Here is a 27,657-nt window from a genome sequence, read left to right as displayed (position 1 = left end):
CATCTAAGATAGAGACACACATAATACACAGACATAATGCATCACAGAAAACTAAAGAGATTTATTTTTATAGCACATACCTAATGCGAGACAACACACCAAGAGATAAGGCTAAAACCCTAGTTAACCACATTAGAACATAAAAGAAATCGGGGGAAAAAATTATTTATTTGATGCATGCAAGCTTAAAAAAAAAATAAGCCTCATCAAACCATACCGCACGGATGCATGACATGCATGCCATTTTTTTTAAAATCCTGACTAAACCAGAGGACAGGCATGGCAAAAAAAACTAATTAAAGCATAAGACATGCATGCATAGACACACATTGGCATGCATGGCAAAAAAAAAAACCTAATTAAATCAAAGCCCCTGCTTATGGGGCATGCGTTGGACCACAACAGAGGCACCCCATTTAAAGCCTAATTAAACCACAACAGAGGTGTCCCGTTAAACTAGAGCAGAAGCACCAAAGCCAACCATCGAATATCCCAACATATCACTTGGAATCGAAAGAGAAGGAGCACGAGGTCGAGCAACGATTCAACCATAACCACAACGTAAAACAAAAAGAACTGAGCATAAGGATAGGGATGAGAGAAATCCCAACATATGGCCTGGAATTAGAAGCCGGGGACTATGAGGTCGAGTAGAAGCCGCAACAACAATCGGAAGAGGATAAGCACCACGTCCTACATGCGCTTTGCCATCACATCGACGCAAGGGAGGAAGCTTGACGCCCGTTCCCCATAAAGAAAGATCTTTTAATTAACATCAATCTTATAACGTACTTTTTTTGTAGCTTTAATTAATTAATACCAAAAAGTAATGTTGGTGGCTTTATCATTTCAATTATACTTTCTTTACAAAAATTGAAACGTCTATTGTTATTGCACGTATTCCACTTTTGCACTATTTACTTCGCGCGCGTGTGTGTGTGTGTGTTGTGTATCAAGGGCAGATCAGACCTCTGAAACTCCACTAAAACAGAATATTTTCTTCTGAGGCTTCTTCAAGATGTTCAACCGGCTGTTTGGGAAACCTAAACAGGAGCCGACGACTCTCGCTACCCTCGAAAAGCTCAGTGAGGTAAGCACTATCTCAGTTCCTGTGCCTCTTTGTGTGGTTTTAGGGTTAGGATATACAGAAATCAGCAGTTTTTATATATCTAGTTTAGATAGGGTGCAATCATCAAAAATCAATTGTGTGGTTAGGGTTTGCAGAAAAATAGTGACCACTTGATACAATCTGGTGCATCTATGGAAGAGACACATGCCCACAGATCATAGGTGGGATTTATAGGAGATTGGGTACAAACTTTCTGCAAGTTGAGATGTTGGTGCTATTCTCGTAGTCAAGCGGTCTGTATTTGTGAGAATAGCAGGGCTTGACCTTCTCAAGTGTTTAGGCATATCAGATGGGTACAGCGTAGGAAGCACTAGGACAGAAGAGCTACTAATGTATAGTTTTCTATGAAGCAAAGGACTAGAGAACTGGAGGGTCTTGCTGCAGAGATGCTTCATACCATTTACAGGAATAAAGAGCTGGAAGGTCTTGCTGCAGAGATGCTTCATAATAGAAAGAAGCACACCATTTAGAGGAAAGGTTAGAGCAGTGCCAAAGCCGGGTGGCCTACCTTCAAAATGGAGCTATCAATGCAAATTGTCCAGGGCTTCCTATGGCGGCAGATTTTTGTTAGGAGAGTGATTCCACAGCCTCACTCTTTCAGCTTAGAGAGCAGTTCAGCAGATCTAGCAAGCTTCTTTGTATGTTTATAAGCATTTAGAGCTGTAAGGTTACTGGCTAGATGCAAGCATTTAACAGAGGGAAAATGACGATGGAAGACCGTAAAACATGCAAATGCAAGCACATCCAGTTACCCATTACTAATCTCTATATTATTGTGTGCTCCTAAGTACCAAAGATTGTTCACTGCTAAAATTGGAAACCTGAGAAAAGGTGACCAATTGCACGGAAATGCCCAAGTTGATGAAATGCAGATGCTACCTACCTTCTAATGCATGCTTGTGAGGTCCTGCTGAACTGAAACTGGTGAACTGCTTCTTCAAATGCTGGCTAACCTACCTTTTAATGCATGCTTGTGAGGTCCTGCTGAACTGAACCTGGTGAACTGCTTGACTGCTGAGGAGGAGGCAGATTGATTGATGACTGAATAGGGCAGGAAAGGGGCTTATTTATAGGGTAATCAGCTCCCCCATCTGCTGGTCGTCTGGTTAGTTGGCTGCCTGACCTACTGCCAACATGTGTGACCTATTGCCAACTTGCCACCCTGATGCATTCGGCCTGTCCAGACCTGTCCGGTGCCCATCCTCTACTGTCCGTCGCTTGGCTGCTGTTGTCCAGTGTCTGTTTACTGCTTTCCGACACTCTTGGGCTGTTAATCTGCAGAAGTAGCTTCCTCTTGTGCGGGGTAGGGTTCCTCACTCGGGGCCTCGCCCTCGAATGTCCGACCCATGGGTTAGCCACCACCCAACCGGGAGAATCGGTAGAACCAGACAATTACTCACCTACCCATAATTGAATGCCTTTCTTAACTTTTGCTTTCGAATACAGATACGCACACACTCTTCTTTAAAAACTTTAACTTATAAAACAATCCATTGACAAACAGTTATTGATTACAGATGTCATAACTTAAAATTTCCATCCAGTTCCTTGTTTCTAAAAAAAAACAGTATCACTCTGGACTCTCCCTTGAGACCAGCTGGTCAGCAACGAGATCCAGTAACAATTTACAATAATCATTTGTCCATCATACAATCTTCCACGACATACACATGGGTGTCCTAGGCACCGCGAGCCCGTGCATCGCTTAGTCAGAACCCTCCAGGATCCTCCTTAAGTGAGGGCTGTTTGTATCATTGCTTCTTCATCATTACGCAGATTCGTTTTCTTTCTCTCTGTGCCTATGTCTCTCACGCTTTCCGCTGCGCACTTTTGACAGAGCGCACACGAGTACCTTTTGCTCTCCTATAAATACTCACTCCTTTTACTTATATTATGTGTAACCTTTGTGGGCTCTTAGTGAATATAATATGAGTGATATCCTTTGTGGAATTTGTGTGATATTAGTGTATCTTTGTGAGCTTGATCTTTTTGTTAGTGTGTAGACTCTCATAAGCATCATTAGCACACTTAACTCCATTGAGAGCAGTCTATTCGACTCTTCATTTAGCTCTCACACCAATTTTAAGTCAGACGAGTCACGTGCACAACTGTGGACATGGCTACCAAAGGCTAATCCCTGATTGGGCAGCAGATAAACATAGGTTTAGAGCACTAGCAGGCTGAGGATATGCCCAGAGGACATCCATAAAGGCAAGGACTAGGTCTTATAGGTTGGCTATTTGATGGGCTATAAAAGGCTAGGCCAAAGCATTGTTTTAGTCATCTCCCTTTGGGATCAGGACATAGGCAGTTAGTAGACGGTCTAAAGTCAACCTTTTGGTTAGGCTAAAGGCCTCAGAAGTTCTATAGACATAATCATCCTTTTGTACCATATAATACAACGAACGCACAACTCATCTCTCTCCTCTCTCTCTATCTAATCATCATTGAAGTTTGCATCATTGTTCTTTATGAGGCTTAGGGCTGAGGATCAAGTGAGCAAGGCTTCCGCGCATGCATCATTGGTATTAGAGCATTTAGGCTCAGCCCTCTAAGCTATTCCAGGAAGGTGCATACTAGAATCCATAAGAGAATGCAGCAAAGGTAGCATTATGAGGTGGTCTGCAGCAAGCAAAGCTAAATCTCTGGGAGTGTGTACTCAAAGGAGGACACCAAGCAATATGCATGATCATTCTCGGCAGGAGACCATAGTTGTTTTAAGGGAAAGGGATTGCAGGCATGGGGAGAAAGTGGAATAGATGCATAGTTCTTCAACTAGACTTGGAGTGGAATTTTAGAAGTGGCAAGGTGTTCAGGCAATCAAAGTCAAAGTCAGTAGTCCAAGGAGGAAGGATGACAAGTTTCCAACTCGTTATCAATTTTAGCAGGAGGGAATGTCACGTGCATAGCCGTGGACATGGCTAAACAAAGGTTAATCCCTGATTGGGCAGCATATAAACATAGGTTTAGGGCACTAGCAGGGCTGAGGATATGCCTAGAGGACATCCAGCATTGTGTGAGCTTATAGGTGATGTTGGCCAAAATATCTATATTTGGATTCGTCCTAAAAGCTGGCCAACAGCAGGTCGGCCATTTGATGGGCTGGTTTGCGGCCTATATAAGGCTAGGGCCGCTAGGCTAATCATCATTGAAGTTTTCATTATTGTTCTTTATCAGGCTTAGGGCTGAGGATCAAGTAAGCAGGGTTTTTGCACGTGCAATAGGACACCCTTGTCCTTAGAGATCCATACATTCCACCTGCAAGCCCCAGGATCTGGCAAATTCTTTGGCATCATAGAGAGTCACCACCACATGTAGTGGATATTGCAGCCTTGTACTCTATCTACGAGGAGGATGACATATGAGTGCGAACACTGAGGTTTTTTGGCCTACTCCAGTGCATACACGAGGCTTGAGTAGTACGTAGGCCCTGTTTTTCTTTTGGTGTTGTCCTAACTAAGTTTACTAATGGATTGTATGTAACATCTTTTTCGTCTCATAGACCCTATGACTCTTTTGTAGATGTTAATAAATTCTTTCTCTTGAGAGCACTTAAGTTTGTGGTTACGCTCGGGGAAAGTAATCCTTGAAGAAAGCTACCTTGATTATTCTATCCTCCATTCTTCTTCTAGCTCGTTGCGTATAGTTTAGATTTTGTTTGAGATACAAGCTTGTAATGTTTTGCTCTGATTGAAGAGTGGATCGTAGTACTGGGTGAGTTTTTAGGATAATGTCTATGCATTGCCAAAAGCTTTAAAAGGTTTGAAGTGAACTAGTTTAAGGGCCTGATCTAATTGTAAGTGAGTCTGGTTGAAGATGGATGACTGACCTTGTGTATGTGTCTTGTTCTTGTTAAGGATACTGTGCTAAGATGATAGTCTGTGCGTTGCGTTTGTTCATCTCAATCAGCTTTATTTTTTGCATACATTTTTACTGTTTTTGCTGTGCGTTCTGCTATGCCTGGCTTGACGTGACTGGCCTTGTTTGTTTTACAATTTCATAATGATCCCTCCCTCTATTTTAAGTGGCTTCTAGAACTATGTTTTTGGTTGTGTGCAAGAGTATTCACCTTATGGCTGGACTGACAAGTCTCCTCCCAGACTCTGGAGATGTTGGAGAAAAAAGAGATGGTGCTACAGAAGAAAATCGCCTTGGAAGTCGAGAAAGCAAAAGCTTTTACAAAAGCAAGGAATAAAAGAGGTATATAAGAAGTCAACTTCACATTCTTGTGATAAAGAGATGGTCTAGTGCATTCTTTTAGATGTAAGGCTGGGTTCATAGCGGGGTGGCTGACACACAACTAGTCAAATCTCTGCCTTCCGGTCAACCAGGGTGGGAAGCACCCAGTTCAGACATGAGGCAGAAGCAGCTGATCTGATATGCTAGCTCACAGGAGACATCCCCTCATTTGTGTCTTGCGTCACAAGGCAGGACACAGCAGAGAAATAGCTTCTGGGCAGCGTGTTTGTGAATCACGAGGCAGAGAACAAAATTTATAAGCTCCCACCTGCGCGACCTTAAGAAGTGTGAGGTGTCTGGGAGGAGTTGGCCATGAACCCACCCTAAGATGTCATGCACATACGTGAATTGTGTGCAGCGTTATACTAGTCCCATTCTATATTTCCAGTACATAGCCTAGTACTGGCATTTTAAGTATTTTTCACATTATTTATATTGCAGCTGCTATCCAATGTCTGAAGAGGAAAAAACTCTACGAGGTGCAAGTTGAGCAGCTCGGAAATTTCCAATTGCGTATACATGATCAGGTTGCTTCAACACCTCTCACCTGGTTTGGCTATGTTCTGTTTAGATAGATGCAGCAAACTTTGGGGGCTGTACTAAGGCAAATTTTCTCCTGACTACGGGTATTCTTTTGCAGATGATTTTGTTAGAAGGTGCAAAAGCCACAACTGAAACTGTTGATGCTCTGAGAACTGGAGCACAAGCTATGAAAGCTATGCACAAATCTACGTGGGTGCTCTTGGCGGGTGTTTTGCCATATGTGCCCTTACATTTTGTTTTTTGAAGTGTTGGGTCATGCACAATAAAGTCTAAAAGCTGATGCTTGCAAAATCATCCAGGAATATTGATGACGTGGACAAGACTATGGATGAAATAAATGAGCAGACAGAGAATATGAAGCAAATTCAGGAGGCTTTGGCTACACCTATTGGTGCAGCTGCAGATTTTGATGAGGTAATTGTTTACAACGTAATGCATAACTGTGTTTTTTTCCCGACCAGGGCGAGCTACTCTGGAGGTATGGAAGAGTCAATGTCGAGGGTGAGTCTGTCTCTTCTTTGGATCCTAGCTAGGCTCCGTACCTGGTCCCATGGTGTGAGCCGCCTAAAGGTGAGCCAGACGGGAGGCTAGCATGTGGCCGGGTTCCAGACCAGTGGTTGATGAAGTTTCTCTTTGTCTCGAGACTCAGACTGGAGTAGAACGAATGTGGTCCTAGGCTTGGAAGAGGCTGGCCGCAAATCGGTCCTCGAAGGCTGGGCTCAGGGAGCGTGTCCTCATCTCTATGAAGATCTATCTCGGGCTCGGGGGACTAGGGACTGCCAAGAACTGGAGTGCAGGCAGCGATACGAGCCATGTGAAAGTCCTTCCAGGGCTCACCACCTGGGAGGAGGCCTTTGATGATCAATTTGCCCGGAAGGGCTCTGCTCTGCATAGAAGGATTAATAATGCCCAAGGCTGCCTCTATAGCGAGGCTGAATGGTGACTCTCCAAGCCCCCTTGGCCGGTGCCGGCTTGCCATTTGTGCCTGCCTAAAGGAAGTTGCGGATCAACCGCTGTACCTGACCAATACATGCCTTGGAAAAGGCCCAGCAAGAGGTGATGTACCACATGGTAGTGACAAGGACCTGGTTCGTTACCACTATTTGACCAGCGAGCGAGGGCCTGGTCGTGCTCCAGTATAGAAGCTTCTTCCAAATGCTCAGGAGGAGGGGGGTGAGCTGCTGCTCTAAGGTGATGTCAATCACGATGTGGCAGCCAAGATAATGCACTAACACACTGGGGTACCCCTTGGAATACACTGGAAGACTCAACTGGACGCCAAGCCTGGGTAGGGAATGAGCTAACCCAAAATCCACACAACTTGTGCCAGTTGTTCTGTGCTCGTGAGGCCCGGCAATCTCAACTACATCCGCAATTCTCTAGAGATTCTCCACATCTTTGGAGAGGTAGGCCGCTGTGTCATCTACAAACTCTGAATCAAGGAGCTCCTCCCGAGATCTGATAGGAAGCCTAAGGCAGTGGCTATGGCTTGAACTTGGGGCGGTTTGGAAACAATGTTGCTGTCCGATCCTCTAAGCCTCCGGATGCCATCTCTCGGGTTGTGAGGTCCCTTGTGCCTCTGTCTCCAGCCTGAGTCCAGAAAGATGCACGGGCATGGAATCTGTACTCCACTCTCCTCTTCTCTGGAGCGGGTCTCAATGCGGGCTGTGGCCATCTGAACTTCAATCCAAGGGCTGTCTGAGGTGAGCTCCTGCAGGTGCTGAAGGGAAGCTCTCCTGCTTTCTAAACTTTGCTAGTCTGGTCTGAGCTGCCTCCAAGAGAATGGTGTTGATCTCACTGAGCCCTGTATGCAGAGTCACCGCTGCTGTGCCCTCATGGAAGGCCAGCTCTCCCATAGCTCCTCAATCCTCTTGCAAATCTCCGGGTCCTGTATTGAGCTCTTGGGTATGCGGAGGCCCTGCTGACTATCCTGTTGCCAGAGGTCCTCTAGAGAGAGGATGATGGGGAATGGTTCGAGGCTTTGAGGGAGGCTGGACCCCATCTCTCTCTCTCTCAAGCTCTCTAGGGCCTACTACCTAGGCTCTCCCCCCCTCTCTCAAGCTCTCTATATCTACTACCTGGGCTCTCTCTCTCTCTCTCGTCGCTTGGGCCCCATCTCTCTCTCAAGCTCTCTGAGTCTCTAGGGCCTACTACCTAGGCTCTCCCGAGTCCCTCCCTCTCTCTCTTTGGAAATGAGGTTTGGACTCCACAGGAAAGGAAAAGCATGAGGTCCCTGGTTTGAAAGTATGAAAATTAAAGGAGGGTATGGTGCCATGATTTGTTTCAAGTACTAAAAAAGTACAGGAGGGTATGGTGCCAAGTTTGAAAGTATGGCCCCGGCCTCTGTCATGACCCTGTGAAAATGGAACAGCACAAGTGTGGGCATGGTGGTTGCTGAGCAAAAATATTAAATGATTCACATTTGGGGTGTCCGGACAGAGAGAATGATGTGTGGACATCTCCAGGTGTGATGGGGGGAACAAGAACATTAATATTTTAATGTTTTATTCATGGGTTGCCCCTAGGCCTAAGTGGCCCCTAGGGAACTTTAATAAATATTAAAGTTGGGGCCCTAGGACAATTTTGGAGAGAGGCCACTCCACTTTTGGAGTTACACGCCTCTCTCATCTCTCTCTCTATAGCTTTTTGGGAAAGCGTGCAAGTTCTCATGCGTGGGAGAGAAGCTGGTCGACTGCATATGCTTGCTGTTGTGTGTGAGAAGAACAAGCTGTTTAGACAGGCCGTACAGAGCTGTACGACAGCAAGTACAGGTGTACGGACTGCTGCAAGTACAGGGTACAGTACGGTTGTTGCAGGTATAGGCGGCTGCTGCTTTGCTGTTGGTTGGTACAGGTGAAGCCACCAAGGAACCATACAGCAGGTACAGGCGGTTGTACGTCTGCTAACAGGCGGCTGGTTGCAGGTATAGAACTGTACCAGCTGGTACAGTCGGGTACAGCAGGCGAACATGCAGACTGGGGCGTGCGCAGCACAGTCTGTACAGTTCTGTACGGACAGATTCAGTCAGGTGCTATGGTCCTGTACGGACTGGTGCAGAGTGTCAAGAACTGTACTGTCCAGCAAGTACAGGTGGCAGCAACTCTGCAGGCGTAGAGACTGTATAGACAGTTGCAGGCAGTGTTGTATCAGAGCTTATTTGGTGCATCAGACAGGTGGTTGCAAGAAGGCAAGTACAAATTGGTACGTTTGACTTCACAAGTGCAGAACCACGAGCTGATTTGGTAAGCTCTGAACTTGTCCATCTATCTTTCTTTCCATTGGCTTATGTCTGCTGCATAGTTGTGCTATCTGGCCCCTTGTGAGAGGAGGGGTATGGCAGATTGAAAGGGTGGAAACAGAGATTGGACAGTGGATGTTTGTGCTGAATTGTGGAACCATGTACATGAGATATGCCAGATGTGTGCTCAAGGTTGTCCTGCTGAATGGTCTTGGCTGTTGCTTTTGTGGGACACAGATTTGTGTGTGAATCCTCTGTGCTAAGAGGTCTTGTGGGCTGCCAGATTGGACATACAGGTGTATTCTCCTGTTTGGTCTTGTTGTACTCAGCTTTACATCATTTTGAATTTGAATAAAGAAATACTGAAAGGGGCGCCAAGCTTTGGGGCCAACAGGTGTCGGTTTTATTTCAGATTCGGGGCACTCTAGCTCCAATCAAATTTGTTTTTATATCTGGACTACAAGTGGAAGGGTGACTGCTAGTCTACCGCACTTTGGTTTCTACTAGAGGCCGATTCCAAGGTTCCGTCCCCGGGACCCATCATCAACTTTGTTAAGGGGGTGAGCTCGTGGTTGCCTCGAGGAAAGTCATTGCTGAAAAATTCAAAGAAGACGAATATTTTTATCATGAAGAGGAAGAGCAAGAGACCTCTCCTGAGAGAAATGAATGTGAGGATATTCTTGCAGGGGAACAGGCTGTAGATGATGAGCAATATGAGAATGTAACACAGCCAGAAGATATGCCTAATAAAGAGGAAGATGATGCTCAGTTTAAAAATCGTTTGGCTGGTGTTATGGATGTGTTTATGCAGCTCACACAAAGTGAGAAGTTTGCTGAATTTATGAGATCCCATACAGAGCCTGAAAAGAAGAAGACGAAGGTGCGTTCTAAGAACCTTCCTCAGGGTCATAGTGGTGCTTTCCCACAGGATCCATCTTTTGGCCAGTTTCCGAACATGCAGCATGCTTTTGGTGCTAACTCTCAGAGTTCCTTCTTTGGACAGCCACCTATTCCTCAGCAGTCTATGCATCCAGGTTATTTTGGTGGTGGCTCAGTGTTCCAATCCATGATTGGGGGTTATCCTAAGGGAGGCATGGGTATGCCAGGGACTTTTGGAGCAAATTTTCAGCCTGGTATGCAGGGGAATATGTATGGTGGTATGCAGTCCGGTATGCAAGGAAACATGTTTGGGGGCATGCAACCTGGAATGCAAGCAAATATGTATGGTGGTATGCAGCCAGGTATGCATAATGGTATGTTTGGAAACATGGTTGGAATGTATGGCATGCCAGGTGTGGGAGTTGGTAATGTTGACCCTATGATGGGCATGAATGTTGGGGGCAGCAATCTTGCGAAGCCACTTCCTTACGATAATCTAACGCCTATGGGTAAGGTGAAGGACTATAAGGAAGGGGGAGTTGCTGTGAAATTTGATACATTCAGTGGAGCCAAAGATAAATTAAAAGCACTTACCTTTTTACAGCAGTTTGATGCTGCTTTCTCTGGTGGTAATTACACGGAGTCCTCAAAGGTGAGAAAGCTGCGACTTTTCTCAAAGGCAATGCATTGCAGTGGTGGTCTACTCTTCTTCTGCAGGGCATAGCACCATCTACTTGGGTACAATTTAAATAGGTGTTCTCTTCCGTATTGCTCACATCTACTTTTGAGGTGGATGTAATGATTGCATGGCACAAGTTGGATGCATCAAAATGTGAAAATCTGGAAGATTACAATAAGAAGTTTTGGGAACCCAGTTACTTCTTACCGTGCAGTGCCTTTGTCTGAGCAGGTAGAGAAATATTGTTGTGGGTTGCCCAAGGAAGTGCGTGATTATTGCATTAAGACTCGAGTAACAAACATGTCACAGATGATTAAGAATGCTATGACAGCTAATGCGTTACTCACTAGAGTCTCATCTGGGTTTAAAGGCAGTAAGAACTCGAGTAAGAAAGCTGAAAAGTTTGGGCATGCTTCGCGTGATGCAAAAGGGTCTACAGAGACGCGGTATAAGAAGTTGCCAATGCCCAAGAGAACTCCTGAGGAGAGACAGGCTTTGAGAGATGCTCGAAAATGTTTTTATTGTACAGAAGAGGGACACATGTCTTTTAATTGTCCCAAGAGAAAGTCCCAAAAGGACTCTGACAATAAAGGAGAGCCCAAGTCAAAGAAACCAAAACCTTCTGCAGGGTTAGTTCCTGATCTTCTTGGGGAACAGCCAAGTGGTGAAGAGACAGAGTTGTGCAGGGCATGGGGTAAAGTGAGAGATCAAAATGCCTTGATATTCTTTGACACAGGTGCTAGAGCCAACTTTATGGGGCCGTTATATGAGGCTAACATGGCTTGTCCAGGGTATGTTGAACCCGTCACTCCTATCATTGGGAAGCTCAAGCTTCGTTTGCAGGGTTATGTGGACAGTGAAGAGTTTTTCATCATGCCACTTGATGGATGTGATGTTTTGTTGGGTATGCCATGGTGCCACAGAGTACATGCGGTGGTGGATACTTACAATAGGAAGATTGCCTTGACTCATAGAGGGAAAGAACATGTTTTGGATGTAAAACTTAAAGGGGAATCTGTTCCTATTGTATCAGCTTCGGCAATTTCACCAGTAATGAAAAAGCATCTTTCCGCGTACTTGATTTATATAAAGGATGCAAAAGATGATGAGTCTAAGTCTAATTTGTCTATGTTAGATAAGGACAGGACTGATTTCTTATGTGGGTTCCAAGATTGTTTTTCCGAGTCATTGCCAGGGAAACTTCCTCCGGAGAGACCAGAAGATCATGCCATTGATCTAATTCCCGGTAGTACTCCACCAAATAGACCGCCGTACCGTATTAGTGCAGCCCAACAAGAAGAAATTATGAGTCAGGTACAGGAGCTTTTGAATAAAGGGTTGATACAGCCTAGCTCATCACCTTTTTGCTCACCTGTACTCTTAGTGCAAAAGAAGGATGGTTCTTGGCGCATGTGTATTGATTACAGGGCGCTGAACAAGAATACCATCAAGAATCGATTCCCCATTCCGAGGATCGATGACATTTTGGACCGCTTACAAGGCTCCACAGTCTTTAGTTGGATTGACTTGAAAAGCGGGTATCATCAGATACGTATTAGACCCGAGGATGTGCATAAGACATCATTTCAAACCACGTTTGGGTTGTATGAGTTCTTGGTTATGCCCTTTGGTTTGACAAATGCACCTGCCACATTTAATAGAATGAGGGACATGATTTTCCAACCTCATAGAGCGTTTGTGGGCACATTCTTTGATGATATGATTGTGCATTCACAAACTGAGGAAGAGCATAGAAGGCATTTGACCATTGTGTTTGCAGAACTCAGAAACCATAGGCTGGTTATTAATGGCAAGAAGAGTGAGTTCTTCTTGCAAGAGATACATTTCTTGGGGCATATTGTGTCTAAGCATGGAGTCCGTATGGATCCAGCGAAGGTGGATGTTGGGGTAAAGGCATTATGCCCACCCTTATAGTGTGTACAAGCCCATAAGTTACAGTACATAGTACACTTAGTACTTTTAATGTACTAAGTGCACTATGTGTACTAGTGCAATATACATGTGTGATAGGGGAGTCACACACTCATCTTGATGAGTTGACTTATCCCCACAACTCTCTCTCTCTCTCCCTTCTTCTCTGTGTGTATGTCTCCCACATGAATAAACCTAACCCTAATTAACTCTCCCATTCAACTGTTAGCAGAGCAAGTCTTCCACATGAATAAACCTAACCCTAATTTAACTCTCTCTCTCCCTTCTTCTCTGTGTGTGTGTCTCCCACATGAATAAACCTAACCCTAATTAACTCTCCCATCATGTTGTCTATGTCAGACTCTTTACTTTTCAGCATTCGTGAAGAGAAGATAGCTTGGGGAATGTGGCAAAGATTGCAGGACTTGTATGCCCAGCAAAGTGCCTCAAGCAAAGTTTTGCAGACGTTCAATATGGACGGGGGGAAGAAGACTAGTACTCCTTTGCCTCCATATGTGAAACTCAGTGCTATGGACAGTCCACAGTCAGATAGTGGTAGGGCTGATATGGCCAAGATTCCGTATGCTTCAGCTTGTGGCAGTCTCATGTATGCCATGGTTGCTACTAGGCCGGACATTGCATTTGCAGTGGGAGTGGTTTCTAGATACATGGCCAACCCTGGCAAGAAGCATTGGGAAGCAGTGAAAGGTGTCATGAGATACCTGAAGGGCACACAGGATATGTGCATTTGTTTTGGCAAATAGGATGCATTAGTGCATGGTTACACGGATTCGGATTATGCCGGTCATCCCAGATAACCGGAAGTCTACTACCGGTTATGTGTTTACATTCACAGGAGGTGCTGTGTCATGGATATCCAGGATGCAGAAGTGCACCGTCTTATCTACTACAGAGGCCGAGTATATTGCAACCACAGAGGCTTGCAAGGAGGCATTATGGCTATCTCGGTTAGTGGTTGATTTGGGTTATACAGGGGATGTTCCATTGTTGCATTGTGACAGTCAGAGTGCCATCCAGTTGGCAAAGAACCCTGTCTTTCATGCAAAGACGAAGCATGTGGATGTGAAATATCACTTCATCAGAGAGGTGATAGAGAACAAGCAAATTCAGCTTGTTAAGATTCATACGGATGACAACCCGGCTGATCTGTTGACAAAGAGTTTGCCTCCAGAGCGGTTTGCTCATTGCAGACACTTGATGGGCATTGGATGAGGCCAGTTTCAGCCTTGATATGGCCTTGTATATTATCACGTACATGCTGATTTTTTCTTTTCCTTCATTTAAGGGCACTTTGCCTTTAAGTGGAAGGTTGTTGGGGTAAAGGCATTATGCCCACCCTTATAATGTGTACAAGCCCATAAGTTATAGTACATAGTACACTTAGTACTTTTAATGTACTAAGTGCACTATGTGTACTAGTGCAATATACATGTGTGATAGGGGAGTCACACACTCATCTTGATGAGTTGACTTATTCCCACAACTCTCTCTCTCTCCCTTCTTCTCTGTGTGTGTCTCCCACATGAATAAACCTAACCCTAATTAACTCTCCCATTCAGTGGAAGCAATTCTTAATTGGCCAGATTTGAGGACCGTGCATGATGTACGCAGCTTTTTGGGATTGTGTTCCTATTAGAGGCGGTACATACGGTATTTTGCTGAAATTGCTTCGCCTCTTCATGCCTTAACAAAGAAGGCAACTCCGTTTAGATGGACTGATTGGGAAATTACAGCCTTCAAAAAGCTTAAAGAAAAGCTTACTTCGGATCCAGTATTGGTATTACCGGACCTCCGAAAGGCTTTTGTTGTCCAGTGTGATGCATGTGGAAACAACATTGGGGCAGTTCTCATGCAGGAAGGACATGTGATAGCCTATGAGAGTAGAATATTGCAAGATGCCGAGAAGCATTTACAGGTTTATGAGAAAGAGATGTTGGCTGTAATTCATGCTCTTTCAACATGGAAACATTATTTGCTTGGGGCTGATTTCACTGTGCAGACAAATCATCAAACCTTGCGTTATTTCCTCACGCAAACTAAGCTTTCAGAGAAGCATATGCGATGGGCAAACTTTTTGTCTATGTTTCACTTCCAGATTGTGTCTGTGGAAGGTAAAAAGTATGTTGTGGCAGATGCTTTGTCACGCAAGCCACAGGTCTCAGCAGTTTCACTTGCTTATCATCATGAGCTTGATGAAATGAAAGAGCAGTATGCACATGATGAGGACTTTGAAAGGTTGTATGATCAGATGTCTGAAGGTCAGCGGCATGAGCACTATACTCTCAGAGATGGGTTTTTATTGATGCATGGCAGACTGTGTGTTACCAGGCCGTTGCGACTCAAGGTTATGATTGAAAGTCATGCTCCACCGTATGCAGGACATAGAGGAATTGATGCAACGGTAAAAGTAGTGGAAACTTTCTTTTATTGGCCAACCTTGAGAAGAGATGTTGATGCTTTTGTTAGGCAATGCATCGTATGTCAGAAGGTAAAGTTTGACCGTCAAAAGACACCAGGGTTATTACAGCCTTTACCTATTCCAGATAGACCTTGGGAGAGCATTGCCATGGATTTTATATTTGATCTTCCACGGACACAAACGGGTAATGATGGCATTTGGACTATCATATGCAGGTTCAGTAAGCAGGCTCATTTCATTCCCGTGCGTAAGATGATCAAAGTTGATCATATGGTGAAGTTGTTCATGGCGAACATCTTCAAGTATCATGGCTTGCCTACGTCTATCATTAGTGACCGTGATCCATGGATGACGAGTTTGTTCTGGAGAGGGTTGTTTGACAACATGGATACAACTCTCAAGTTTTCATCTTCATTTCATCCACAAACAGATGGTCAATCGAAAGAAGCTAACTCTACAGTGCTAGATCTTCTCAAATGTTATGTGTCAGAGCACAAGCAACAATGGGAAAAGTATCTTCCTTTGGTGGAGTTTGCATATAACAACACTGTGCATACCTCGACGGGCAAGGCGCCTTTTGAGATTGTGGAAGGAGGGAAGAAGGTACCACCCATTTTGCACACAAAGGATAAGATCTTTGAGGCTGATCATTATGTGGAGAGTATGGTGAAGCTTATCGGAGAGTTAAGTTGGCACTTCCGAAAACTTAGCAAAAGCAAAAGAAAGCAGTAGACCGTCACAGACGTGCATTAGAGTTTGCATTGGGTGATTGGGTTCTTTTGCGATTTGAAAAGGCTAGACTCAAGAAGATGAAGGGTAAAGAGCGCTTATTCCCTAAGTTGAGCATGCGTTATTATGGGCCTTTTCAGATATTGGAAAAGATTGGTGAGGTGGCCTATCGTTTGAAGCTACCAGATCACTGGAGGATTCACAATGCTTTTCACGTGAGTCTCCTTAGACCTTTCCGTGGGGATGTGCTTGAGGATGTATCAGATGAGGCTCACCGGAAGTTGAGGAACTTGATGAGGTTCTTATTCCAGAGCAGATACTGGCACATAAGGAAAGAAAGGTACGAGGTAAAGTTTCCCGTCGCTATCTTGTGAAGTTCAAGAACTATTCACCGATGGATGCGAAGTGGATGGAGGCAGGTGACTTAACAGATTCACTGATGGGGAGAAACCTGAATTAGGGTTTAGAGTTCATTCATGGGAGACATACACAGAGAAGCAAGGGAGAGAGAGAGAGAGAGAGTTGTGGGGATAAGTCAACTCATAAAAGCATGAGTGTGTGACTCCCCTATCACACATGTATATTGCACTAGTACACATAGTGCACTTAGTACATTAAAAGTACTAAGTGTACTATGTACTATAACTTATGGGCTTGTACACACTATAAGGGTGGGCATAACGCCTTTACCCCAACAACCTCCCACTTAAAGGCAAAGTGCCCTTAAGTAAAGGAAAAGAAAAAAAAAAGCATGTACATGATAATATACAAGGCCATATCAAGGCTGAAAATGGCCTCATCCAATGCCCATCAAGTGTCTGCAATGAGCAAACCGCTCCGGAGGCAAACTCTTCGTCAACAGATCAGCCGGGTTGTCATCCGTATGAATCTTAACAAGCTGAATTTGCTTGTTCTCTATCACTTCTCTGATGAAGTGATACTTCACATCCACATGCTTCGTCTTTGCATGAAAGACAGGGTTCTTTGCCAACTGGATGGCACTCTGACTATCACAATGCAACAATGGAATATCCCCTGTATAGCCCAAATCAACCACTAACCGAGATAGCCATAATGCCTCCTTGCAAGCCTCTGTGGCTGCAATATACTCGGCCTCTGTAGTAGATAAGGCTGTGCACTTCTGCATCCTGGATATCCATGACACAGCACCTCCTGTGAATGTAAAGACATAACCGGTAGTAGACTTCCGGTTATCTGGATGACCGGCATAATCCGAATCCGTGTAACCATGCACTAATGCATCCTGTTTGCCAAAGCAAATGCACAAATCCTGTGTGCCCTTCAGGTATCTCATGACACCTTTCACTGCTTCCCAATGCTTCTTGCCAGGGTTGGCCATGTATCTAGAAACCACTCCCACTGCAAATGCAATGTCCGGCCTAGTAGCAACCATGGCATACATGAGACTGCCACAAGCTGAAGCATACGGAATCTTGGCCATATCAGCCCTGTCTCTATCTGACTGTGGGCTGTCCATAGCACTGAGTTTCACATATGGAGGCAAAGGAGTACTAGCTTTCTTCCCCCCGTCCATATTGAACCTCTGCAAGACTTTGCCAATGTATTCCTTCTGAGACAAATACAACACATGCTGATTTCTGTCCCGAAGTATCCGCATACCCAAGATGTGATTTGCATCACCCAAATCCTTCATATCAAAGGTTTGATGCAGCCTCTGCTTCAAGGCATCCATCTCTTTACGAGATTTCCCGGCAATCAACATATCATCAACATACAAAATGAGAATCAAGAGACTGCCATCCAAAGCTTTCTTGGTGTACAAGCAGTGATCTATGTCACTTCTCCTGAATTTCTGAGATTTCATGAATGTATCAAATTTATGATACCATTCTCTTGGTGCCTGTTTGAGCCCATAAAGACTCTTTTTCAGCTTGCATACAAGCTTCTCCTTTCCACTTACTGCATAACCCTCTGGCTGCTGCATATATATCTCCTCATGGAGATCACCGTGAAGAAAAGCAGTCTTCACATCCATCTGAATCAAGTCCAGATCATCATGTGCAACCAAAGCCAACACAGCTCTAAGTGTGGTCATTTTGACCACTGGAGAGAAGATCTCATCAAAGTCCACACCATATTCCTGCTTGAAGCCCTTAGCCACTAACCTGGCTTTGTATCTTGGCTTAGCATCTGATGCAACTTTGAGCCTGTATACCCACTTGCATGGCAAAACCTTCTTGCCAGTAGGCAAAGGCACCAACTTCCATGTTCCATTTTTATGCAGAGAATCCATCTCTGACTTCATGGCACGCTCCCATAGAGCCTTGTCTGCCCTCTGTAAAGCCTCCTTATAACATGAGGGCTCCCCACAGTCAGTGAGCATCAAGTAGTCAACCCCTGGAACAAACCTGTCAGGGACTCTGGAGGGTCTAGTGGACCTCCGTACCCAATGACCATCATTTGCAAGTTGCTGTCCAGCCTGCATATCACCCATTGGTGGCTCCTGTTCCATGCCATAAGGCTGAAAAATCATGCCCGGTATCTCCTCTAACTGTGGTATATCCATAGGGATATCTTCTGCCATATCTGGCTGTCCATTTGGACCATTTTCAGCACCATTTAAGGGCTGGTTTTCCTGCTGTAATGGCTGATTTACAGCCCTTTGTTGTTGTCCATGATGTTCATCATCATCAAAGTTGACTCTGCCAGGCTCCTGTTGCCTTGCAGGCTCCTTATACATGCATGTTTCATCAAAAATGACATCATTGCTGCGTATGATCTTTCTATTCATGGGATCCCAAAGTCTATACCCCATTTCACCTCTGTCACCATATCCTAGGAATATGCATTTGTGAGACTTAGGATCAAGTTTGGTGCGCATTTCCCTGCGTATGTGCACGTACGCAACGCAACCAAACACTCTCAAGTGCTTGTATGACGGAGGCTTCCCTGTCCATACTTCTTCTGGCACTTTCCCACCAAGCCTCGTGTTAGGTGACCTGTTTATAAGGTGAACGGCTGTCATAACAGCTTCAGCCCAAAAACCATGAGGTAATGCAGCATGTGACAACATAGAACGGACCTTCTCCTGTATGGTCCTGTTCATCCTCTCTGCTGTCCCGTTTTGTGGAGGATCATAAGGAGTAGAGAGCTCCCTCTTGATGCCTTTAGCATCACAAAAGTCCTGAAACTGTTTGGACGTATACTCTCCACCATTGTCGGAACGCAAAGCCTTCAGTGTTTTGCCAGTTTGATTCTCAACAAGAGCAACAAACTTCTGAAACACTGAGAATGTATCACTCTTCAAACGAAGAGGATAAACCCACACCTTGCGTGTGGCATCATCTATAAAAGACACAAAATATTTTGCCCCTCCCAAAGAAAGCTGAGGCATCTCACATACATCTGTATGCACAAGCTCTAACTGAGCATCTTTCTGTCCAAGAGCTTTCTTGTGGGGGCACTGTAGTTGCCTACCATATATACAATGCTCACAAAACTGAAAACTTGAAAACTTTAGAGAAGGCAAGTAACCCAAACGAGACAATTGCTCCATTCCCTTGACACTCATGTGTTCCAACCGGCTATGCCACATAGAAATTTCCGGCAGCTCGGTTGCATTTACATTAGCATGGTGACAAACACCTGCATGCATAAAATAAAGAGTGTCCACTTTAGAGCCTCTGGCAACAACCAGTGAGCCCTTACTAATCTTCCACTTTCCACTACCAAATGTGGTAACATAATCAGCATCATCAAGCTGTCCAGTAGAAAGCAGATTCTTCTTGATCTCAGGCACATGCCTGACATCATGGAGCATAAGCTGTGAGCCATCTGAAAACACAAGTCTCACATCACCTCTGCCAAGTATCTTGCATGCATGGTTATCACCCAAATAAACCACTCCTTCATTGCCAGCAGTGTACCTGACAAACAAGTCTCTGCAACCTGTGACATGAAAGGAGGCACCTGAATCAATGATCCATGAGTGCATACCATGACCACCTGTAAGAAGTGAATGGGCATCAAGTGAAGAAGTAAAGAGGACCTCATCCTCACTGCCACCTGCATGTGACACATTGATTTCTTCGATCTTGACTCCACTTTTGCCCTTTGGCTTTACATCTTTGGCTTCATCCTTCTCTTTGTCTTTGCCTTTTCCCTTTTCCTTTTGATCATTTTTCCATTTGTAGCATTGCTTTTTAATGTGTCCCTTCTTGCCACAATAATGGCATTCCAAATCCTTTTTGGAGCGAGACTTGCTCCTTCCCCTTTCTTGGCTTTTCCCCCTTTGCTGGGATCTCCCACGTGCATTCATTGCATTGGACTTTCCAACAGAGTTGTTTTTCCTGTTCATCTCTTCTTGAAGAAGAGCACCCTCAACATATGCATATGACAGCATAGCATTCGAATTGCTAGTGGCTGTCCTGAATGTGTCCCAACTCTCTGGCAAAGTGCATAACAAAAAAGTGGCTTTGAACTCATCGTCCATCGCCAACTTTTGATTGATGACCTGGCTGACAATACCATTAAACTCATTGAGATGGGCTGTCATAGAAGCCCCTTCCTTCATCTGAAGACCTATGAGTTTCTTCAACCAATACACTTTGCTTGAGGCACTTTGTTGGGCATACAAGTCCTGCACTCTGCCACATTCCCCAAGCTGTCTTCTCTTCACGAATGCTGAAAAGTAATGAGTCTGACACAGACAACATGATAGTAGATCTTGCCAGCTCATCCATATCTTCCCACTCTTCAGCTGTAAGAGAAGCGGGCATCACACCCCTTTCTTTGATAGGCTTGTGCTGCTTTTTCTGGAGCAACACATTGTAGCACTGGGTTTGCCAAATATCATAGTTATGCGAGCCTTCAAGCTTCTTGATGTGAAGCAATGAAGAGCTCTCACCTGTGGTTGCCATAGCAAAATGCAACCTGTCAATGCCTGACTCCCTGCAAATGTGCAAACACTGCACCCAAGATGTGCAAACACTGCACCCAAAGCACACAAAGTGCTCACAAATGTTCTCCCAAGCTTTATCTCCCACTGCGGAAGCAAGAATGCAACTTTTCTCCCACTTTTTGTGATGAAAACACCAAAATCTGGTTGCTGCAGATTTTGGACAGCACCTTGAATGTGCTCTTTTGCCCTTCCAAAGTACTGTACAGCAGTACTAAGCGCTCACCAATGATGTACCAAACCTGTACCGGCAATTTCAGCAGCTGAATTTGAACCTTTTGATCACTCAAAACAGTGTACAGCCATGCCAAAACATGCACAAAGCTGTGCCAAATCTGTACCAGCAGGTACAATAGCAATAAATGCTCTCGTGGCTGTCCAAATGAGTGAAAATCAGACTTTTACAGTCACGAACACTGCATACAACAGTCCCGAACAGAAATTGGGCAAAAGCCCCTTGACTGCAAGCTGATTTTTGAGGATTCAAGGCATAAATGGCTTGCCTGCTGCTTTACCAAGCTCAACAAGCATACGAACTTGAAAAGCCCCTTGATTTGAGATCAATTTCTGATCATGCATGGTACATTGGCGCACATGAAGGCATCCAGAGTGTTCACGATGCTTCCCCCTGGCCACATATACATCAAATACATGAAAGCCCCTTGATTTACAGGCACATTGAGTGCTTGTAAGGCATCAGCACATTATCCACAGCATCAAATGCGATTGCCTGCATGCAAATCAACCAAATCGGCACAAAAGCCCCTTGATTTGCACTGCGATTTGCTGCAATTTGCTACAATTTTGCCCAAATGTGCGATTTTTCACATCATACAGCATGTATGAGTGCTTAATTGCACAATTACATCAAAAGCCCCAAATTTGACATCCAATTTCCTGCAAATTGATCCTGATTTGACCAATTTCCTGCAAATTGATCCTGATTGTGACCAATGTCACCCAATTTTGCCAATTTTGCTCAAAATTGAGCAATTGGGCACCTGTATATCTGCTCAATTGTTGATTGTACTTGCTCAATTGCAAATCCCAAAAAAAAATTGAGGCAAATACCTTGTAATTTTTTGATTTTCTCTGATTTGCAGGCGAATTTGGTGCTGATGCTTGATGCTGATGCTGATGCTTTTGCAGTTGTGCAGGTAGGGACAGCAGAGTGTTGATGCCCTTGTTTCTATGTCAGTCGCTCGACGGAAGACTCTAGGCACTGGCCCATCCCAGGTAGGAGACACAGCTGCAGCTGCTCGAGCCTTGATCAAGTCTTTTCTGACTGCACGAACGGCCAGGCTTGCTGCATGACCACCGCCAACAATTATCGGAGGCTCCTCTGTTTATCACCGTGCCCAGTTATTACCAAGATGTCACAGACACGCTAAGGGGGCTGTCCGCGGCGGTTCGCACATTGGCAGGTGAGAGCTTGGGCGATGGCGCCGTGTAGGTGAGAGCGAAAAGCTTGGGCGACGGGCGTGCAGTTGTTGCGATGCCGCCTAGTATTCGCTTCGCTTAGCGCATCTACGCTCAGCGCTCGTTCACGCTTCGCCAAGCTGCTGTGCGCTTCACTCGCCTAGCGCACACGTTCATACGCTTAGTAGCCTTCGACGCCCAGCCTACGGCTGCTGCCTCCACGATCGACGGTTGCTACTAGCCTTCGCCTGCGTGCCTTCGCTCGCTACCTTCAGTGCTAATGCGCTTTCATGCAGGGCCACTAGCTGGCCTCTGTTGACGGGCCCAGTGACCACCAGCAACCTGCCTGCGCTTGGGGCGCCCCCGGCCAAGCCAAGCGCTTATCTGTACTGGCAGCAGTAGGCTTTGGGGCAGCGGAGCTCACACAGAAGAAAAAACGCAGGATGATAACAGTTGATTGAAGCAGGCGACCAGCAGACTGTGGACAGAAATCATCAAGGAGAAGAGGAAGGGAGGGATCACTAAGGGCTCTGATACCAGTTGATTGAGAGAAACCTGAATTAGGGTTAGAGTTCATTCATGGGAGACATACACAGAGAAGCAAGGGAGAGAGAGAGAGAGAGAGTTGTGGGGATAAGTCAACTCATAAAAGCATGAGTGTGTGACTCCCCTATCACACATGTATATTGCACTAGTACACATAGTGCACTTAGTACATTAAAAGTACTAAGTGTACTATGTACTATAACTTATGGGCTTGTACACACTATAAGGGTGGGCATAACGCCTTTACCCCAACATTCACCTCAGGTTTTGCAGCTTTATCTCGATGCCTTTGAGTTGGAGCCGACTCTTGTTATGGCTCATTCAGGTTCAGCAGAGCATGGGTCTGGAGCATTACCTGATGCTCAAGAGGGGGGTAGCACCTCCATTCCCTTGATACAGACAGGCTCAGATGACATCTAGAGGTCGCTTGGTGCGGTTTTTTTTGTCTCACCCAAAGGTACTGATGGCTGACAGTACATCTTTTTATGGGACTTCTATGATATATGTGTACTAGTCACATTGGATGTTGTGGTTGGGTATGGTTCACAGTGGTATACTACTTGGACTACTACTACGCCATTGGTTTGCAGTGAATGTTGATACATGTGCATGGCTTAGAGAGATTGGGACGCTGATCTTGCCATACTGTATATTTCACTTTGGATATTTTGCTGTATCACCAGAATGCAATCGAGGACGCTTGCCATTTTTCAAGAGGGGGGTATGTCATGACCCTGTGAAAATGGAATAGCACAAGTGCGGGCATGGTGGTTGCTGAGCAAAAATATTAAATGATTCACATTTGGGGTGCCCGGACAGAGAGAATGATGTGTGGACATCTCCAGGTGTGAAGGGGGGAACAAGAACATTAATATTTTAATGTTTTATTCATGGGTTGCCCCTAGGCCTAAGTGGGCCCTAGGGAACTTTAATAAATATTAAAGTTGGGGCCCTAGGACAATTTTGGAGAGAGGCCACTCCACTTTTGGAGTTACACGCCTCTCTCATCTCTCTCTCTCTCTGGCTTTTTGGGAAAGCGTGCAAGTTCTCATGCGTGGGAGAGAAGCTGGTCGACTGCATATGCTTGCTGCTGTGTGTGAGAAGAACAAGCTGTTTAGACAGGCCGTACAGAGCTGTACGACAGCAAGTACAGGTGTACGGACTGCTGCAAGTACAGGGTACAGTACGGCTGCTGCAGGTACAGGCGGCCGTTGCTTTGCTATTGGCTGGTACAGGTGAAGCCATCAGGGAACCGTACAGCAGGTACAGGCGGCTGTACGGACTGCTGACAGGCGGCTGGTTGCAGGTACAGGCGGCTGTACGACTGCTGCTGACAGGCGGCTGGTTGCAGGTACAGAACTGTACCAGCTGGTACAGTCAGGTACAGCAGGCGACAGGCATGCACAGCACAGTCCGTACAGTTCTGTACGGGACAGATTCAGTCAGGTGCTGTGGTCCTGTACGGACGGCTGCAGAGTGTCAAGAACTGTACTGTCCAGCAGGTACAGGTGGCAGCAGCTACAGGCGTAGAGACTGTATAGACAGTTGCAGGCAGTGCTGCATCAGAGCTTATTTGGTGCATCAGACAGGTGGTTGCAAGAAGGCAAGTACAAACTGGTACGATTGACTTCACGAGTGCAGAACCACGAGCTGATTTGGTAAGCTCTGAACTTGTCCATCTATCTTTCTTTCCATTGGCTTATGTCTGCTGCAGAGTTGTGCTATCTGGCCCCTTGTGAGAGGAGGGGTATGGCAGATTGAAAGGGTGGCAACAGAGATTGGACAGTGGATGTATGTTTGTGCTGAATTGTGGAACCATGTACATGAGATATGTGCTCAAGGCTGTCCTGTTGAATGGTCTTGGCTGATAAGAGGGAAGCACAGAGTGTTGCTTTTGTGGGACACAGATCTGTGTGTGAATCCTCTGTGCTAAGAGGTCTTGTGGGCTGCCAGATTGGACATACAGGTGTATTCTCTTGGCTGGTTTTGTTGTACTGAGCTTTACATCATTTTGGCTCGAGATTCATCGATGAGGGTAGTTACCTCGCAGGGGGAACTCTACGGCTTGTTATTTCCTGAAGGCAATTCAATGCAGTCTTTTCTCATGAAGGCCATGACCAGTTACTGGCTATGGGTGCTGCTTTGGCCTCTTGTCAGCTGGCTGCTCTTATCCTCACCAAGCTTCCTCCGGACTATGATGTGATTTCTCGATCTTTGCGGTGCCAGGTCACATCCACTCAGTTGGATTTTGATGTTCTTAGCTCCCTACTTTTGGAGGAGTCCGTTCTCATCTCACAGGGTAAGTTGAAGGTGTTAGTCAACAATTCTGACCAGGCACTTTCCTCAGTTCAGAAGAAAGGTTGGAGTCGCTCTTTCTCTTGTGGGAAAAGAGGACATCTGTCCAAGGATTGTTTGTCCAAGAAGAAGGACAAGACCAAGGGCAAGGTTCATCTCAGAGTAAAGGCAAAGACACGACACGGGATAGTGATATAGATTCTAGTACCACTTCTAGGGCTCCCAGGGCGTTTCCGGCTCAAGAGACCCTAGATGGTGTGCTTCTCTAGTACACATACAGTTTCCCCCCACGTGCTTCCAGCCAGAAGAGGCTTGTGGGCGGGAGAGGGGGCTGATTACAGCTCCACTTACTGGTGCATGGGGACCGTGATTCGGAGTTCCAAGCATTAGACATCTGGCGCAGGACATGGTTATCTTTGGTACAACAAAGATTATGAAGTGGATCTGTTCCAAGTTCATTGTTCGAGGCTTTTGGGACGTGTTGTGTTCCGTCCATTGTTAGGGATTATGGGCGGGGCACGGTGTGTCCAGCAGCTCATCATCTATTTTTGGAGTTCACTGCACACTAGTGTAGGAATTCGTGGCCAAGCAAAGTTCCTCGCTGTTCGTGGTGGCATCTTGTTTTGAGGAAACAGGTTGGCGGGTGCTCTCTCCAAGGTGATTCGAGTATTCGCGATGCTGGAGGGTTCATGGTTGCATCTTCATCGACTTATCTTCTTCCGACTCTTGCACACTGAGCTGAAGAGGGGGTGTTAGAATTGAGCATCTCAGTGTTCTGGGGCTTTACCATTTATCTCTGGTATTTTATTGTATTTCTCCTATTTATTTGTCTTGTGAGCAGTCGGCCAGCCCTAGAGGCAGCCGGCCAGCTCACTCATGCACTATATAAGGAGTTTCCTATTATTCACTCCTTCATCCATTTCCCTTGCACATAGTTCAACATCCAGTTGTTGGCCATTGCCATTGTAAAGCTTTAATGCTGTTATAAAAGGTGATCTTGTCCAACTCTCTCAATCTCCTTTGCACTCTCTCATATGTTTACACTTTATGCTTCTGCCTGTGCTATCTCCTTTAGGAGGTCCGCTTTGGAGAAGAGGCATGGGCAGCAGCCTCGGTCGGGACTCGGGGGTGCCAAAGCGGCTGCCATGGAGTCCTCCTGAAGGGGTGAAGACCAAAGGAAGCCAACACCTGCTGAAAGAAAACAGCCCGAATGCAAAAAACCCTGTGAAGCAGCACTGAATGGGAGGAAGTGAGGTGGGGGCATGAGGAGCAAGGCAAGGCAATGGGGGGGCTCACAGGAGGGAAAAGGAGCCGACACGGGCGCGGGAGAAGGCGGAGAGGAAGGGCTGCAAGAGGGACTTGAAGGAGGTGGCAGGACAAAATGGAGGCAAGGGCGCATGGGAGCAGGGGCAGCAGGGCGGAAAACAGACAACAGGGGCACAGCAGGAAGGAAGGCTGCACTCTGGAAGAAAGGTGGGCAGGAAGCGGAAAGAAAAAAAACGCCCAGGGGGGGCAGCGTGCAGAAGGGAAGGTAGGGAGAGGGCGGGCGGAAGAAAAAAGAGGAGGGAGGCAGGGGCAGCGCAGAGGAGGACGGGGAGAGGCGGCGCAGATTTGCAATGCATATCTGTGTTCTGATGTCTTTAGCTGTTTATTTCTGTTCAGAAGGTAATTTACTTGTGTGTGTGTGTGTGGTGATGTCAGGATGAACTGGCGGCTGAATTGGAAGAGCTAGAGGGAGCAGAGTTGGAGGAGCAATTGCTTCAGCCAGCAACTAGTGCTCCTGCTCCTCAACTACCTTCAGTCCCATCGAAGCAGCCTGCTCGACCTCAAAGGATACCAGCTCAATCCAATGCTGAAGACGAAGAGCTTGCAGCACTACAGGCGGAGATGGCTTTGTAAAAACTGATGCCACTTTCAGTAATCGTACGCAAGATGGTTGGCCATAGTGTACAAGCTACAACTTCTGCAGTCAAAGGGCTTCTACACAATGCCAACTATGGTTAAAGTCTGGCTCTTTATACTGAATATTCTGTACTGTACTTCTTTAGGTGTGTCAAGTCAGCTTTCATTATCACTCTTGGTTTGGCTTTCAAAGTATTGTGATTGCTTTTATGTTATACTGGACATACTTGTATGATTGCCATTATTGAAGATTTTTTAGTAGTGCCTAGGGGCGCTGGTGTGCTGTTCCACTTCAGGAAAGTGTTCCAGTACATTTGATATCCCCTGGTCATGCATGGGCGGCACCATCGGACCTTGAATGGAGATCCATGTGCTTGCACATACAGCATTAAATTTTGTGTAAAGTTAATCATTTTTGTGGAAACTTGGCTTGCAATCGGATTTTTTTTTTCCTGGGTGTGTTTTTTGGAAGAATTTCTGGGCGTAGCGGGACACGTCGGCAGAGTGCAGCTATTTTAGCAAGAAGTTAAGGATAAGGGGCTTGATCAGTAGCATCGATTAGAGTATGTTACATGAGATAACAGGAGAAGAATAGACACTGTACACTATGGACACATCCGTCTTGGCATTCTCGAAGGGATTGGCATGACCTGTGCTTTGTGCATCCACCTTATCCTTTCTTTGTGTTCACAATTCTTGCTTCAAATCTGTACTTAAAAGCTTCAAGGAGCAGTCTCCTGTTAGTTGA

General features: G+C 45.6%; 1 protein-coding gene across 2 annotated transcripts; it reads left to right on the top strand.

Moving 5' to 3' along the window:
• The first annotated feature begins 880 nt into the window (after positions 1-880).
• LOC147604095 (vacuolar protein sorting-associated protein 32 homolog 1-like) lies at positions 881-27,333 on the top strand. 2 transcript variants are annotated; one of them, XM_086795147.1, is made up of 6 exons: positions 881-1,090; positions 5,230-5,329; positions 5,810-5,895; positions 6,009-6,100; positions 6,211-6,325; positions 26,709-27,333. In XM_086795147.1, exons 1-6 carry the CDS (start codon positions 1,019-1,021, stop codon positions 26,904-26,906), a joined length of 663 nt encoding a protein of 220 aa, XP_086651273.1. In that variant the 5' UTR covers positions 881-1,018; the 3' UTR covers positions 26,907-27,333. The 2 variants fall into 2 exon arrangements, with proteins under 2 accessions (XP_086651273.1, XP_086651274.1); XM_086795148.1 differs by having other exon boundaries at positions 952-1,090; positions 5,190-5,329.
• The last annotated feature ends 324 nt before the right edge of the window (positions 27,334-27,657 follow it).

Source organism: Cibotium barometz, chromosome 62 (assembly GCF_041138505.1).
Source record: "Cibotium barometz isolate CiBa-2024 chromosome 62, ASM4113850v1, whole genome shotgun sequence".
Lineage (NCBI taxonomy): Eukaryota > Viridiplantae > Streptophyta > Polypodiopsida > Cyatheales > Cibotiaceae > Cibotium > Cibotium barometz.
This window is presented reverse-complemented; position numbering and strand designations above follow the sequence as displayed.

Excerpts from the sequence above, each read along its gene's own strand:
- LOC147604095 (XM_086795147.1), top strand. The coding sequence starts at position 1,019 with ATGTTCAACCGGCTGTTTGGGAAACCTAAACAGGAGCCGACGACTCTC. Across the intron at positions 1,091-5,229 it reads CCCTCGAAAAGCTCAGTGAG|ACTCTGGAGATGTTGGAGAA; the intron begins GTAAGCACTATC and ends GTCTCCTCCCAG. Across the intron at positions 5,896-6,008 it reads AATTGCGTATACATGATCAG|ATGATTTTGTTAGAAGGTGC; the intron begins GTTGCTTCAACA and ends ATTCTTTTGCAG.